Source organism: Leptonotus elevatus, chromosome 6 (genome assembly GCF_054856555.1).
Source record: "Leptonotus elevatus isolate MCC_2025b chromosome 6, RoL_Lele_1.0, whole genome shotgun sequence".
In the NCBI taxonomy this organism is placed as follows: Eukaryota; Metazoa; Chordata; class Actinopteri; order Syngnathiformes; family Syngnathidae; genus Leptonotus; species Leptonotus elevatus.
In genome coordinates, this window is record NC_141244.1 from 8,742,656 (window position 1) to 8,759,650 (window position 16,995).

General features: G+C 38.8%; 1 protein-coding gene across 3 annotated transcripts in view; it reads left to right on the plus strand.

Moving 5' to 3' along the window:
* The window catches only part of vps13b (vacuolar protein sorting 13 homolog B), a 337,674-nt gene that overhangs the window by 84,663 nt on the left and 236,016 nt on the right, over positions 1-16,995 (plus strand). For all 3 annotated transcript variants that reach the window (XM_086077615.1, XM_086077616.1, XM_086077614.1), the window contains exon 19: positions 335-514. In XM_086077615.1, coding sequence (XP_085933741.1) covers positions 335-514 — 180 coding nt within the window. The remainder of the gene's footprint in view (positions 1-334; positions 515-16,995) is intronic.

Consider the following 16,995-nt stretch of genomic DNA (forward strand, 5'->3'; position numbering starts at 1 on the left):
TTATTCAACGTCCATAGTGTTAAATATATTATGATGATCTTAAATAAGTGTATCAAAATCACCATTTGAAACTAGGTGACTTTTGCATTATTGTGCCTAACTTGATAATATTTTGATAATCTGCACTACGTGTGTAAGATTTTTTCAATTAGAACTTTATTTCTGTGACATGCAATGCATAGCATTTTTTTAGATGGCTTTGCCTTGCAAAGTTTTCTATGATTATTTAAGGAGACTATGATTATTTTATCTCTAATATCTGATATTTTAAAATGTCGTAATGTGTCATGTTTTTAATAGTGATTACTGAAGAAACTTTGCTTATGCCCCACAGGCTCGGGAGAAGTCGTAAAGGAGAAACTTGTTCCTCTGATCCAGGGCCCTTCTGACACTAAGGAGCTTCATATGAGGCAATGGCTAAACGAGAGCCGCAAGCCGGAATCCCTTTTGGCTCCCGACCTGCTGGCATTTTCTGTGCAGGTGCCACAGCAAGGAGAGGATTGCAGGAACTCAGGTAAAACACTTCAGCTATTTCAAGGTGACTTTAAAAACTGTGTTTTCACAGTGGCGCCTCGATTTTTCCGGCTCCTGCTTTAACAGACCGAGAACCAGTCCACTCCAAACACCCCTTTGTATAGTCACCTTCAAAGTCTGTTAGTTCCAGAATTGACCGTTGCTGTTTTCTGGCACTGTGTGGCGCTGTTGTTTACTGGCACAAAAAACAGACAGAGTCACATATTTCTGGGTTGTGCCACTGTTGTCGAAGATACACAGTCCAGGCTAACAGACGTGGCAATGTGGCGGCCATGTTGGCAGTGGCATATTAGGCCATGGAAACATTACACAACAATAATTTTGTATTGTACTTAGTGTTTTTCGGCCACAAAAACATACTTTTTTTTTTTAAGGGACAATTAGGTAATGGAAAATTTGCCCTATTAGAACATTAAATCGATGTTCCATTTTAAATTCTTTATCAACAAATATGCATGTTTACCGTAATCACACTGACATGTATTTCCCAGCTGAGATCACAGTTACAGTATTGAACAAATTTATCAGACCACTATCCTTCTGCCGTTTTAAAATAACAGCAATGCCAATTACCAAAGCAATGGTTAATAGACCAGCATGAAGAAACTCTTCAACAGGAAATTACATTTAAATCTTAAAATATATTCATGTATTTGTTCATTTACTTTTTTCCCCAAAAAATATTGTTCAAGATGTCAAATTATTGTTTTTACTGACGTTCATGAACATAATTTTTTTTTTTTGTCGTTGAATGTTAAGCTTAATTCATTTATGACTTCTCAGAGAACCTGTGAGCTGGCTCAAATTTGGATATTAAAAGGTAAATTCAGTTCAACATTCTTCATTGCTGATTCAGAGAATGAACTGAAACTGAAAGAGCATTTAAGCACTTCATGATACTGGATGGTCACTTTGTGACAGTTGGTCAAATTAATTTCTGAGGACAGCCAGGATAGTGCAGTTCAGCACTGCACTATGCTGGCTGTCCTCAGTTCTCTAACTATGGTTAGGTGTTGCACTGATGACTATATTCTGAGTTCCTGTTATTATGCATGGGTAGACGGGGAGACTATTGTCAACAATTTGTCTTTGGTGCTTACCAACTGAGCAAATACATTATATAGCTAGGCTGTAAAAAAAAAAATAAAATAAAATAATAATAATAATAAAAAGTCTTATAAAACGCCGACCATTCAACCTTATGTTTCTTGGGCTCAGGGCTGCATTGTTTTCCTCACAGTGCAATTGGTGCTCAAGACATGCTGTGCTATATATACTGTGTGGTGACAAAAAGGCATGGGATACATTTTTAGAAATATTGTTATAACCTGGATTGATCCCCCCCCCCTTTCAATTACTAGTAACTTCTGCACTAGGGATTGAAGGAACATAATACTTAAGACAGTACATCATTATGATTTTTTAAGACTAGTGTCTGAAAGGAGAAATGCGATTCAAAGTAAACACATTCTAATTTGGCTATACTGTAGATTTACTGATTCCCAGAATCTTTCTAGAGTATATTAAGCAGATGTAGATCTGCTTATCAGTACTCTTGATTAGTCATTTTCTTCTCAACATTGGTTTCATGATCCTTTAATATACTGTATTGTATTTAAATTTCACATTTAGAATATATTTGTAGTCTTACCCTTTTTGTCATATACATTTATCTTACCAGTTGGAGGTTAGTTCAAAAGCATACATCACGTGCACAATAAAATGTATCCACATCATTAACTGGAAAAAAGAGACACAAGAGAACAGCTGGCATGCACACACATAAACTATGTACTGCATGTGCAATTGTGCATACACACAGACCCACAGTATATATGTCAGAATTATTTCTTTTATTTGTTAATACTGTCAAAGTTGAAAAGACCCTATTGTTTGACATGTAACAATTTGACCATACTGCTACATTTCGCTTTGCGCATGTGTGCCATGTCAAACATCTGAGAGATGAGTTTGAAAACTAACCGTGAGTTCCCTTGCTAAAGGGCTCATTTGTGCTAATGTTTGTATGCAACAGACATATTTTGGGGTTCTGATTATAGGCCTGTGTTTTGTATGGTAGTCAAGCTTACATCAAAGCTTTTAGTCCACATATTCAATGTCCCTGCCATCATCCAGAGGGTGACGGGGAGCCTGTTAGAACAGTGTTAATAGAATGATGAATGCAATGTTTCACTCTGGCTGAGATGAAAGGAGGAATAGCACCGGTCTAAATGAGCTGCAACCTTTACTCCCATAGGACTGAATCATGAGCCAACATTTTGTGATCATGACATTACAGAATTTTTGCTCCGTTGGAGCACATTTGATTTGTCCCATGTGGGTGTATGGAATCCATCCATTAATCACAGCATGTAGAGTGCAGTACTGGTGAAGTGGAGGAAAAAACTATAGCTACAAAAAAATAAAATAAACTTCATAACTAAAGTAACTATATGAGGTGTGCCACAAATGTCTTAGTACAAGTGTCACAAAAGACAATTCCAGACGAGACTTAACTTTCAATGTGGGCCAGGCAATCAACCTGTCATGTCTACTAAGAGATCCTGCTGCGTTTGCTTCATTCAGTAACCAAGAAGAGGCAACAGTTTTGACAGAACAACACATGGCTAACTCACTAGAACAAGTCATTTGCTCACAGTACCCTCAGCATCTTACAGTTCCTGACCAAGAAGAACATTGACCGGCTGGATCAGTGTCTTTTCCCAATCTCAAGGAGTTTATCAAGGGGGTCCGTTTTGAAGACTTGGATAACATCAAGATGGCTGTGACGACGGGGTTGAGCAGGACTCTGGAAGATTCTTTCCAGGAGTGCAGGTGTACGGCAAAGAAGGCTGGGAAAGTGTGTTGCACTCCAGGGGGTTACTTTGAAGGAAAACATGTTTGTTGTCGTTTGGATTTGAAATTGATCTTTTGTGACACCAGTCCCGTAACCTTTCTGAAATACGTTTACATTACATTTATCGATTATGAAGTGACAATTTGTAATCTTTTTATTCATTATCTACTTTTATTTTTGATTTGTCTTGAAAAAATAACAGCTTCCTGTTCATTTGAATGACAAAAAAGAGTGTAGAAACACATTTTGGACAGGTTTTCTGAACACTTCAAAGGGAATAATTATTCTTCAGTAACATACAGTTAATGAAATAATACAGATTAATTTTGCATTTGACGTCACTGGATTAATGGGGTCAGCCAGATGCCTGTATTTATTAATCATGCAAATTTTTTACTTTAGCCTACTCATAAGAAATCTTTGACCTTATCATTCACAACTAAGCTCCAGTGATACTCTCTTGACTTGGTCTTGATCTGGTTTTGGTCCATGGACATTTGCAGTCCATTTTGGCTTGATCTTGGCCTGTCACTGCTGATTGATGAGAAATACTTTGGGGGCCTTGGACAGCCCTAATGTTAGGGACCATTGGGAACAGAGGGCCATAGGGCGTGTGAGGAGCTTGGCTTTATGCTCAACTTCAGGGCGAGCAGCGGCCTGCAGGTGTTTCCCGCCACCCTCCACCACAGTGACTTGCAACAGAGGAGGAGGGACTGTTGGGTCGGGTGTGCTTTATGATCATAGCAAAGACAAAACGAGAGAGTGAGTGAGGGATAGCATGTGTTCTCCCTAAGCACGCCAGCAGCTGCAAGACAGTGATTTATGCTTTTCTTAGAACTCTTAGCGCTCTGAAAATGTTACATTTAATCAAGCATACTGAGAGTAGAGCAAATGTTAAAGATGTTCCCTATAAAAGCCTCCAGTTTTGATCTCTTTACCAAACCATGAGGCTGTGGAAATAAGGGTACAAAGCGATGCAATCTTTAATCTTAATTTAAATATATTGAGACTTCCATGAAATGTATCCTTGGAAAGTGGTCTGGCACTGTAATAGGAACATATGTATGTAGTTTCCTAATATATATTAGAGCTGGTTTTTCTTCAATCAGTCTTGCATTAGTGAGATGGAAGTAAAAAAAAACAAGAAAAAAAAACATCCTTCAATGTACAAATTCGATGTAATTGTCTGTGCCGTTTTAGGATAATGACCAGTCCCTGTCTGAATTTTAAATTGTATGTCATAATTGAGTAACCTGTCCACAGCAGTAAAACAGGTGAAATCTTGCACACATGTAAGCCTGTAGACCAAATACTAATGAGAGCAGATTTAAAAGAAGCGCCACCTGCCTTTGATCTGAGTATTTCACCCACAGACACCCACTAGCAAGTGTAGCGTCTGCATGCATTGAAACACACATACTCTCTTTACTGAAACTGGAGCCTTTGAATGGGTTGCGCCGTAGATGAGGTGTGAATTTTGGGATGTCCCTTGGTAGTCTTCTCCATTACAATATTTCAAAGACCTGCTGTACTTTCATGTCCATCTATCATACTCCCATTCACTCCTGTGCATGTGTTCATGCACTCCGTCGAGTGGTAAATCAACAGCCTGGCTTTGTTTCAGGCAGCAGCATGATGGTTTTAAGCTGCTCGATTGAACTTTGGCTGGCTGATAAATCTACAGTAGACAATTTTAAACTAAAAATAAATGTTATACATCAATACAAGAAACATCTTGTAAATAATCTAAAAAAAGTGCAGAAAATTGTTAAAAAACATTGAAACTTCCCTGAAGATTCTTTCACACCAATTTGCTTTACTTAAAAAACACACACAGTAGTTCAGAACCACTCAGGACTCTTCCTGTAACTGGCCACCTGTCTAAACCGATTGGGGGGAAAAGTACAATTTGACTGATTAGGGGAAAATAACCTTAGTCAGGGATGTCATCAAGAACCCGATGGTCACTGTCAGAGCTCTAGTATTCTTGGGTGGAAAGCCAAGAACCTGCCAGAAGGACATCCGTCTCTGCAGCAACCCGGCAATCAGGCCTCTATAGTACAGTGGCCTGATAGAAGTCACCCCTTAGTAAGAGGCACATTGTAGTGCGCCTGGAGTTTGCCCAACGGAACCTGAAGGATTATGAGACCATGAAGACAAAATTCTCTAATATGTTGTGTCGAAGATAGAGCTTTTTGGCTTCCATGCCAAATGCCATGTTTAGAGAGAACAACGCAACGCTCATCACCTGGCCAAAACCCTCCCTACAGTGAAACGTGTTGGTTATATCATGCTGAAATTCGTTTTTCAGTGGCTGCAATAGGTGAAATAACTTTTTTTCCCCCTTTGTGAAACAGTTTTGCTAATCAGTAACTTCATTTGAGGAGCAACTTTCACATTTTGAGCAACTCTATTTTTTTATGGTCATCGCAAGGATTTGAAGCAATTTTTTTGTTTGCCTTGGATGTATTTGCCTTCGGCCCTTAATGGTTAGCTACGACCCTGGGCTGAGCTAGCAATGCCGTACGCCGGCTGACATACCCAAAGTGTGATTATTAGCAGCTCCTGCATTGATAAACTAATGTGAATTGCATGATACATTGACCAGACACTTCATATTTACGTTGCTGTAATGTAGTTATTCAGTTTGGCGGAGAGACAGGCTCACACACAATCGGGGCCCTATTTCTTGATCGGTTATAAAAGATCCACCAGGGCTGCTATGCTCCCCGCCTCCCGAGTCCCCCACTGATGCCCAATTGAAGAGAAAACATAAGGGCCTTGGTTGCGCCCACCACTCTGTTTTTTCTTCTTTTTTTTTCAAAAATATGCAGAACAATCAATATTACGAATTAACGCTCAGGGATTTTTGTAATGTTACTGAAATTACTTGGATTGGATTGGATTGAAGGGCTAAATGTGACTCAAAACTTGGATTGCACATCCGCTTATTTCAAATATTGGGCAGGAACTGGGAGACAAGTCAGGATTGATTCCAATATGATTGTGATAATGTACAAAGACATCCTGAATGAGAAACTGCTCCAGAGCACACTTAACCTCAGACTGGGTTGACGGGTGCTTTTTCAACTGGACAGCAATCCTAAGCACACAACCAGGATATTAAAAGAGTGACTTCTGTAAAAGTCCTTGAATTGCCCAGCCAGAGCACCGACTAGGTTCTGAAATCTGCAAATGGTTATGCACTGATGCTACCCATCCAACTATCCAATCCTACTTTTTGAATGCCATGTATACTATACATACAACCGTTTTCTTTAGTCTCATCATATTCATCAGTACATATGTGGGAAGCAGAGCTGGTAATGGGGGGATTAGACCTGAGGGAACCCACTCAGAGTTGGCTATTGAGGTCAATCACAGCCCATTACTAGAGCTGCTCATCTGTGAAGTGTACTTAGGCCAGTCTCACAGTGCTTAAAGTTTGACTGCAGCTCATGAGGCTGCAGCAGTTGGCAGAGATTTGAGACAATGTCGGAAAGAATAAGAGCTGATAATGACGGGAGTGCTGGGCTTGGGTTGGCGTGTGGCAGGGGCTGTGCCTGTGGCTCAGTCTACCTTTGCCTTTCTAATGATATCGCTGCCCCCATGGGTTTATGTGACACTGACCAAGTCACAACAACAGTTTCATCTAAATAGGAGCTATGGATTGTGAATAATATACCAAACAGAATGACTGTCGACAAAAAGGCAAACACAATCATGCTTAAAAATGTGAACAACCACATTTTGAAATTATGGGATTTCAAGCAAAAATCTAAATATATTGCAATATAATAGAATACACACAACATGGTCAGCGAATGGAAGTTGATTATGAACAAGCAAAAAGGACGTTATCGTGATGCTTTGACTTGATTTGCCATTTGTACATAGAAAAAAAAATGCTGGTGATATAGTAGTATGCAGAAATGTATTACAGAAAACCTTAAAAAGTCAAATTTCACAAAGCATAAGTCTCAAACTCAGGTACTCGGGGGCCGCAGTCCTGCAAGTTTTAGAAGTTTCCCTTCTCCAACACGCCAGAATCAAATGATCAGGATTATCAGGTTTCTGCAGAGCTTGCTGATGAGCTGAGCCTTTGAATCAGGTGTGTTGGAGGAGGGAAACATGCAGGACATTGGCTCTTGAGGATCGGAATTTGAAACCTATGCACTAAAGTTATTCCAAAGACAAAAGTTTCTGAGAGGACAGCCAAATACTGAGTTGCCTGAATGAACAGTGAATGTTTTGTGTGAATGTACCCATAATTGTCAGCACCATAACGTTGTAGTGACTGAACTAAACATGAAGATTTGGCCTTGAAGAGTTGAGAAGTCAATGCGGGTCAAGGGGTTCTGAAGTTGTCAGAGGGAAAGAAAGCAGTAATTATTCACCGTGTGAAAGTTAACCAATCAGTTTTGAAGATGTCTAAATGCATTAAAACACTTAGTTGTATATTGTGTGCATGCACATACATTTGTGTGTGAGGGACCCCCAAAAAGATTTATAATTATATGCATTCGCTACTTTTATTTAGATATTGATACTGTTGTAATGTTTTTTTTTTAATATGTAGTTTTTAAGTTTAGGTTAAATAACCAATCTTTGATAAATTTCCTATGCAATGACAAAGTGGCATTTTGTTTAATTTGATTTAGAAATAACAATTGAACAAAATTGTAGACTGTTGAAAAGATGTTCTGATAATTCAAATGGCTCAGTTAGTGGAACACTGGAACATCCAGTCTGTTGCATTTGCTTTTATTGTGGAAAACACGTCATGATGCATTATTTATATAGTAATTGATATAAGAATATAGAATGGGTTAATCTTAACGATGGCATTGTCATATGTTTATCATTAGTTCTTTCGATTTTCCATTGGCGATCAAAGATAAAAAAATATTAAAATTGAGACATTCTGAAATTATATTAATGAAACACAACAAAATGCCAGATTTGTCATACTTTTTTTTAATCTCAAGTATCTATCCATCCATCCATCCATCCATCCATCCATCCATCCATCCATCTCTCCCTCCCTCCATCCCTCCCTCCCTGTGCTGTCAGGTGATTCCATTTCTTTATATAATTGATTACGGGATTTAAAATTAATTTATCAAATGAATCTATTTTAATCTCATATCTGCTCCACAAATAAAGAATTTGAATTTTAGGACATTACAAAAGTGTAGTGCATGACTAATTAATTGAATACACCAAGAAGAGAAGATTAGAATTTTTTATTGTTGATGTGTGCTCCATAAATGAAATCCAAAAGAAAAAGTTCAAGCACATCAACAAACTAATAATGATAGGCATAATTTAAAAAGATTATGTAATCTTCAATTTTGTTCAAATGTTTTTTGACAATAACAAGTGGACGGTATGTGCTTCTTTGAAGACCCCCTTTTTCTTTTATCGCTCAATTCCTTAGACCCCAATATTAGATTTGGCAGAGGTATCTTTTGTTGAATTACTGGTATAATTCAAACATAACATTTCAAATAACATCATGAGTTCTTTTGTTTTTTGTGCATTGGATTAAAAGCCACATTTTTGGATTTGCTCTATTGCCAATTGGAAATGGAAATAATGAATGATACACAGATTGATCTTGTCTTTCTAATTTAGACATTTGCACAGTGGTAATCCCTGGTTCACTGTGTACCAAACAAGCCGTTTACATTTTATCCAGCTCTTGGCTGAGTGGCAGAGGTGGAGGAGGTCAATTTAGTTAACCTTATCTAATTGAATGTTGTCACCAGATCAAAGGTCACCACATTCCACACAGTCAGATCAAACATCACACAACACAGTCAAAACAATTGGCTTCCCCGGATCGCCTAATTATGGTCTTGGGCTTTTATTTTCACACATTAGAGGGGATAACATCCAGACTGACTGTGGTAAGCTTTTAACGGTGTCCTTACTTTGATTCATTTCAATTTGGTTGCTGCATCTCTACGCTGCTAAAATTGCATATGTAGACTAGTCCCCATTACTACAAATGCCATGCTTTGGTGGGATTGGCAGACAATTGCAAGTCAATACACACCCTTCAATTGTCAATGTGATAAATAACTTATGCAGAACTTAACAAATGTCAAACTAACATGCAGTTTTGTTATGTTGTGCAGTAGGTTTTTCTTTTACAATTCTATACTATCGTAGCTTAATATTTTGTGCTGTTTCCCTATCCGTCACCCAGTGTTGCAGTGTCCCCTCCCACCTCCTGATATTAGAGTTTGGTTACTGATTCATACACATTCATACACTTAAGTCTCATACAGTCTAACCAGAGTCCAGGCACATGCAAAATGAACCTTGCAAAGCGCTATTGAAGCATGTCAACTGGAGTTCTGTGCCAGTAGCCTAACCAATATGGGTTTGATCGCTCCAGTGGCCATCAGAAAACATAGTGCTGCCGTGGGAATGGGAAAGGGACGAGAAAGCCCATTAGCTTTTTCACAGCTCAGCTGTTGTAGCATGCCTCCTCCCATGCTCCATGCTTTCTCTGTGTCTCCGAGCCCGGCCCTCCCACACTATTCCTACCTCAATCTCAAACTTCCCCCTTACCCACGCTTTCCCAGGCTATGCTGTTGGCCAAAACCACAATGAACCGCAGTAGCCATTTCAACAGATTGTGGGTGTTTACAGTTTCACATTAAGCAGCAGTGGCAAGGATGAAAGGATGGGGAACCTGTTATGAAGAGTGTATGATGAATTGGCTTGACTTAGGTTATAATGGTAGGGATGATCTAACTTTTCCTTATAACTAATTTATTCTACATGGCCACACACATTAGTGTTGGTTGATCAGTGTGTGAGTGGGGGCGGACGGGTGGGAGTTGTTAGGGGAACTATTAAAAACAATACAATACAACACAAAACATTGTTTTTAGAGAGTCCTGCACCATTTTATTAACATATGCAGTACATTTTTAACCCCTTATCAGGGCAATTTTGCCAAAAACAGGTGCACCCAAAGTACATTTGAAGCTGTTCTTGAACCATTTGGAGTATCAGTGTATTTAATTTTTTATTTTATTTTTTTAAAGATATTACTTGTCCACACAATGAGGGGTTAACCGCTTATCGTTGTGTGAGCAACACAAAATAACACAGCAAATTACTAACATTTGTCCCTCAGGAATAACAAATAAGCCTTAAAATGTCAGCATTATAATTTTTGAGTTAGTGATTTACTAACACTGTTAACATCATTGCTAATTGCAATTGTGCATCATCAAAAGATGGTACAATTGTTTGCTGCTTTGGTCTGGTGGCTGCAAGGCTAGTTAAGCTAAATTGCTAACATAACCTGGGCTGGCTGTGCAAACTGTTCACATTTTCATGACTTTTCACATCATCACTTGGGTGGTACTTGTTCAAATAATTCAACAGGGTTGTTGTGTTGCCGGTTTTTGAGAATATACCTGGCACAATTGCAATTAGTCGCTTTGGAGATACCGCCACCCAAGTGGTGAGGAACTTCTCGTGTAAAATATAATCATTTCATGTTTGGAAGATAACGGCAAGTTATGTCTGCCCATCAGCTCTGTGCTTAGCTGCACATTTGGCCATTGTTAACCTTTTTTTGTTTACTTCTTCAATGTGCAAACCAAAGTAAAGCAGGAAAAGGTCGACTATTGACTGCTGTCACGCACATTTGTGCTGCGTCTGGAGTAAATAATATCCTCACAGCTGGTCACCGTAGTATCATGATTTCCAGTTATATAATCACCCAGCCCTACCTATATTGCCCTTTGGAAAGTCATCGTCGGGGTGGGGGATTAGCAAATGGCCACCGGGGCCGTGGGCCGGTGGCTAGGGACCACTAGCCTAGCTAATGTCAAAACACTATATATACCCTCTACTCCCTCACCCCACTTAACCTTCATTCACTTTTCTGCCATGTTAGCCAGGAATGTTAATGCCGGCTGTCAATGGGACCAGATTTGAAAGGTGAATGAGATCGCTTTAGTGTGATAGGTTTTGAGTTATGATCTCTTAGGTGAGGAGAGCATCTAGCTCCCTTGGCCCTTCAGCCTCTTCTGGAAAACTTAGCCTCAGTGTTTGTGAAGGCCAGACAAAACCTTTTGACTGGTCATCTTCAGCTTTGCTCAACTTTTATGACCAGTTGTCATTCTCTGGCTATGAACACTCCTCATTTATGTGTCCTGTGCCTCTGTTTCTCATCGCCCCCCCCTCCCCCCGTCTTTTTTCTTCTCTCTGACTCACATGGTGTGGCTTACTTAGAGAAGGCCAAAGTTTAAGTTTACTTTGGGTGTACATGTCTTAATTTTGGTACCATGTAAATGAATGTAAGAGACTGCCACACACAATAAACACATTTTAAAACATGACTTGTGCCGCATCAACTCTAAAATGCTCGTAGGCCATATTTATGTCATGTTTTCTTTGTTGCTGTTTTCTATTTAATGTACAGAGAAATAGTGACTGAGTAAAAGTACAAATTACAATCAAACTGTTTTGAATGTGTAAACACTCTTTTTCCATTAATATCAGTGTGTCACACATTAGATGAATTACATGGAGCGACCTGACCACATGCTCATTACTGAAATTAATAAGGAAAATATTTTTGACCATGAAATATAATCTGGTGTTTTGAAAGCTGTGGCTAATATGTCTCTGTGCCCAGAGTGTGTATCAGCTTAATCAGCTTCCAGACTGCACAAATTGACTGGACTGGGAGGTTTAACACCAGGCCTGGGGGCTACATCATTGCTTCTGTGTGAGTGAGCTCCACAGTTAAGGTGTAGACTGTGATCTGGGGCCTTGGACCTCAGAGACCTATCAGCTCGATGGTTGACAGCACCATTAGGGCTGTGTTTCCCTAAAACGTCGGTTCCTCCATATTCTGTATGCCTTATTGAAATAGGATCTGTAACAATTTGCTCAAAGTGGGTTAGTCATCTTGTCTTTATCAATGTCTGTGAGGCTAATGATTAGTGTATTTCCTCAATATATATATATATATATATATATATATATATATATTTTTTTTTTTTTTAAAGTGTGTCATTACTTAAATTTATAGATGCTATTGTGCAGACATAACCAATAATAGTTAATTGGTGAGTCCATTTGTTGTTAAAAATTATATTGACACACAGGAAAAGTCTCTGATAGATTAAATTGTAGACACTTAGTGTGAACAAAATGAAAGTTACATTATGGTGCAAGTTTTTAGTTTTAGTCTTTATCGTTGGTATAAGCGGTTTTCTTGTATTAAAAAATAAACATCAAATACATTCTCGCGACACATTTGGTCTCAAACACGTATGGCTTATACTAAAGAGTGTCAGCAAGGGTAGCATGGGATAGGCTCCAGCACGCCCGCGACCCTCATGAGGATAAGCAGTTCAGATAATGGAGGATAGATAATTGCCAAGATTGATAGCATTGGCAGAGTGTCAATCACATTCCACCAATAGGTCACTGGATTGACTTTGGTTCGGGTAGTTGGCATACCCCTGTGGGTGCTGAGAGTGTTCTCTTATCTTATTTTAACTGCTGTGTCTTTATCAGCAAATAGTTGTTCTAGGGAAGAACGCTGTGGCTTCTTCTCGAAGCAAGAAGATGATAATCAAGAGTAGATGCCCACAAGCTGATTATGCTCTGAAAATGAAATGAGAGGGGACGACGCAGGAGGTCTTTGTTTATTTTTAACAGTGTCACTACTGCATCTGTAGAATCTTAATCTGTTACTGTCAATCTTAATTAGTATTTGTTTGAGGTAGATATAGCCATAAAGTATAGCTTCACACTACTCTTAAGTTAGCGTTATGGCCTTTTCACACTGCTCTTTGCAAAGCACATTGTGCTGTTGACAAACTAAATAATTGTGTATGTGCTGCCGCGCTGCACTGATAGAATGTTGTGGTGTTGCTTTGCAGGTAGGGTTTCGCCATCTCTGTACCACTGTGGCAATGGCACCCGGTTAGAAATCTGTTTTATATGATCAGGATTTTTGGTGCAGATCACAGATTGCTAATTTTAAGCAAACTTTTGTACGTTTTACTGAGCATCAGCAGAAGTATTCTCAAACATTTTTCCCAATGTTTAGCAATCTTTGCGATTCCCCAAGTAGAAAAAAGTAGAATAAAAACCAGGTGTGATTTGAATATAAAACATGTATTCATTGTCAAATAAGCAGAATTCATTTTTCGTAACAATGTAGCTGCTTTGATAGCATGCAATAGAAAAAAAAATACAACTGAATATTTTAGTTGGAACCTTTTCAAAATTATTCTAATGAAGAACATAACTTTTGGATTTATGAGTCGTACTTCTTTCAGGGTAGGATGAAGTGAGGTGGGATGCTAATACTCTAAAACAGTCTTATACTGTATTGCTGGATATGGGACTTTGGCATATGTATTTTTTGAGGTGACCACAGTGTTGTGAAGCGAGATCGTCACATTAAGTGACTGTTGCATTTACTGTACCTTCATATCTTTATTTGTTTCACAAAGATAATTTAACTAACTTTGAAAGTGCATAATTGTGAACAATAGCTACACTGTGTCGTCATCATCGGCATATGTGACATTGTGGAAGCTAACGGACGATTATTTACAACACAAGATGTGCTCTGTTGTGGTGTTCCCTTTGAGTTATTGTCATTTTCAGCTGTTAATTGGTTATTTAGTGTTAGGGTCAGAAATTAAGGGAGTCACGCACTTTGAATTATGTGTTGGGTACAATTACTGTGTTTCCCGTAAATGTCTTTTTGTGGCGTAATCCAAAACTTAATAGATCCTGACGATAATACATAGTCTTTGCTCAACATTGAAATACAACAAAAGCAGCACTCACTGTGCTGTGACAATGACGAAACGACCATCATGCCTGCTGGAGTGAAGAGGAGATGGATACCTTCTGAGCTGATACCACTAAGATTGATTCCCAAATTTTAAATATTGGTATGGTTGATACTTAAGCCATTTGAGGCATTTGTATTATTAGTATTATCCCGCAGAGGAAATCGGTACAAGTGTTGATTATAGGGCCTGACCAATATGTATTTTTTTTTAGGTCGATGATGATTTTTGGCAGAAAAAAAAGACCAATTACCGATTAATCTGCCGAATATTTTGAAAAATATATATAATGCATAAAATTATCCCCCCATTCCTTTTCAATGGATGTCACTTACACACTAACTTTCGCTATTAAGATTGACTCTGCTTTGAATGACAAGTCCATAGTGTGACCTTATCAACAAATTTCATGAAGTATACTAAGTTATGTTATAGATTTATGTGTCAATAATAAAAAACATTCTTACTTATTTCCAACTGCTGCACTGTATATGGTTAGAGCACATAATTGGGCGGGAAAAATCACGATTATTTGATTGAGATTGAAATCATGATTAAAACAATTTGATTTCAAAAATTTGTATTTATTCAACTACTAAAGATGCTCAACTACTTAAAATAGTTAGAATATAATTGGAATAAATCAGAATGGACACTCACTTTGTCATTGACCACTGCACGCGCTACGAGCTGAATGACGAAGAGAGGACTGAAAACAGGAAACGGAAATACGGAGTGGCCTTTCAAATTAAAAGCATAGGTTTCAAAATAAGATTTAAGTAAACATTGCAAACAAAGCAACTTGAGTAATTCTTAACAGTTAGTTGAACCACTTCCTGGAGGACAAGTATTACTATTATCCTGCTGCGCAGTAAGTTATGGCCCTTCTGTTCTTTATCCTTGCTATATCAACTCAATGATCTAATTTTCATTTTCTTGCTGATCATTGTGCCAGGTTTTGACTGCACCGCTGTCCTCTTGCTGCACTTTGCGTATTTTTCCCATACCGTCACTTTCCTGTTAATTGTAAATAATTGAAATTCAAAATTAGAGTTAATTTTTCTTATTAAAAAAAAAAAAAAAGTGGAATAGTAAGTAGTAATAATTTTTTTGCACATTGTGCATACAGTATTTCTTTGTGGATTATTTCTGGTTAAAGCGTGCCTATTGTCAATTGTCTACTTACTGTTGATCTTGGTGGCTCTTGTGAAGTTGTCCAACATTACCGGCTCATGAAATCATTCTCAACCTTTAACCTCCACCTACCTCTGACAGACATACACCTAGCCTCTCTGAGACAGGTTCTAGATGGCTAAGCGGTAAAGAGATGTGTGACAATCCTGAGAGGGTGGAAGGCCTCTTTAGTGAACTAATAAGCCTGGCTAATCTGTAAACCCTATGATGGCCAACACTCTCCCACCACCTCTGCCACCTCCGATGTGTTGGCAAAAGCATTTCAGCACCACTGCTTCTGGATCCTTCTTAGCCTCTGGGCTAGTCAGTCAGTCGCCCTGTCAGTCCAATCTGCCCAGTCCGCCAGTTTCATTTAAGAGGCCCTTTAATGCGTCTGATTAAGGTGTCAAAGGTCACACTGTCGTGCTTTTCTATAATACGTAGAGACGGAAGGTGGGATGGTGGAGTGGAGGGAGTGTGCAATGGTGTGATATGAAGCAGATGGGGGAAGCTCAGTCAAGGGACCTAAATCAGCGAGTCACATGGTAGATTTATGACTGTAGAACTTGTGGTGCTTTCACACTAGCACCCTTCAGTTAGTGTTAATTGAATGGTTGTTTGTTTACCCCATTTGGCCTGTTTCAGTATGATATCTTACAAATTGGTGTGGACCAAATGAAATGGCCTCTCATCTAAGAGGTGATCTTCAAACGTACTCCAAGTGCGATTTCTGGGATGTGAAAGCCGAAATGGAGCAAGTTGCTAATACCATGCTTGAAAATAGTCCTCGATATATAACTACATGTGACATGTAAACAGATCAAACCGTAATTGTTAAAAACAATGATCTTGTCAAAATTACATTACAGTAATATTTTTTTTAATCGAGTTTTGTTAAAATAACTTATAACCCATTCAGAAATACTAAAATTAAATTTATATTTATGTTTGAAATTGACCCACTGAAATATTTTTTAACAAGAAAGTACAGTGTGATGCTATACACAATGTGAATTTTAGAAAGTTTTATTACTGATTATCTCAAGTCTGCTCCTCAAATGAAGTCATTGATTGGCAAAACTTCTCCGCAAATAAAAATAATTATTTTGAGCCTTTTTGCTGCTTGCATTCCCCTTAAACAATAAGCAAAAATAGCATCATGATGTATGTTGTTGGGATGCATTTGGTACGCTTGGAATTCTTGTTGTGTGAACACGAACCAAACTAATGGGATCAAAGATTTTATACCCAACCACTGATTTTGGCCCCAATAAAGATAAGTACAGGTGTTGGGGTGGGGGGCGCTTCTGGCTCCTGGGTTTGCTCTCCGGCCGGTGGCCCCTGCGGGGCCCAGGGGTTGTCCCTTGGCGCTGCCATGGCCTGGGGGGCCCTGAGGTGTTGTGCTTGCTTTGTCCTGGCCGGGGGTCGACGGCTCCCCTCTTTGGTGGAGGTTTTCATGCATGTCAGATTCACCACACCAGCATCTATCGAAATTCAAACACAATCTGCTTCTTCCTCTGGTCGTTGAATCGGTGGAGGCTGATGTCCGTGGATCTCACTCTGCTTCGTCTATCC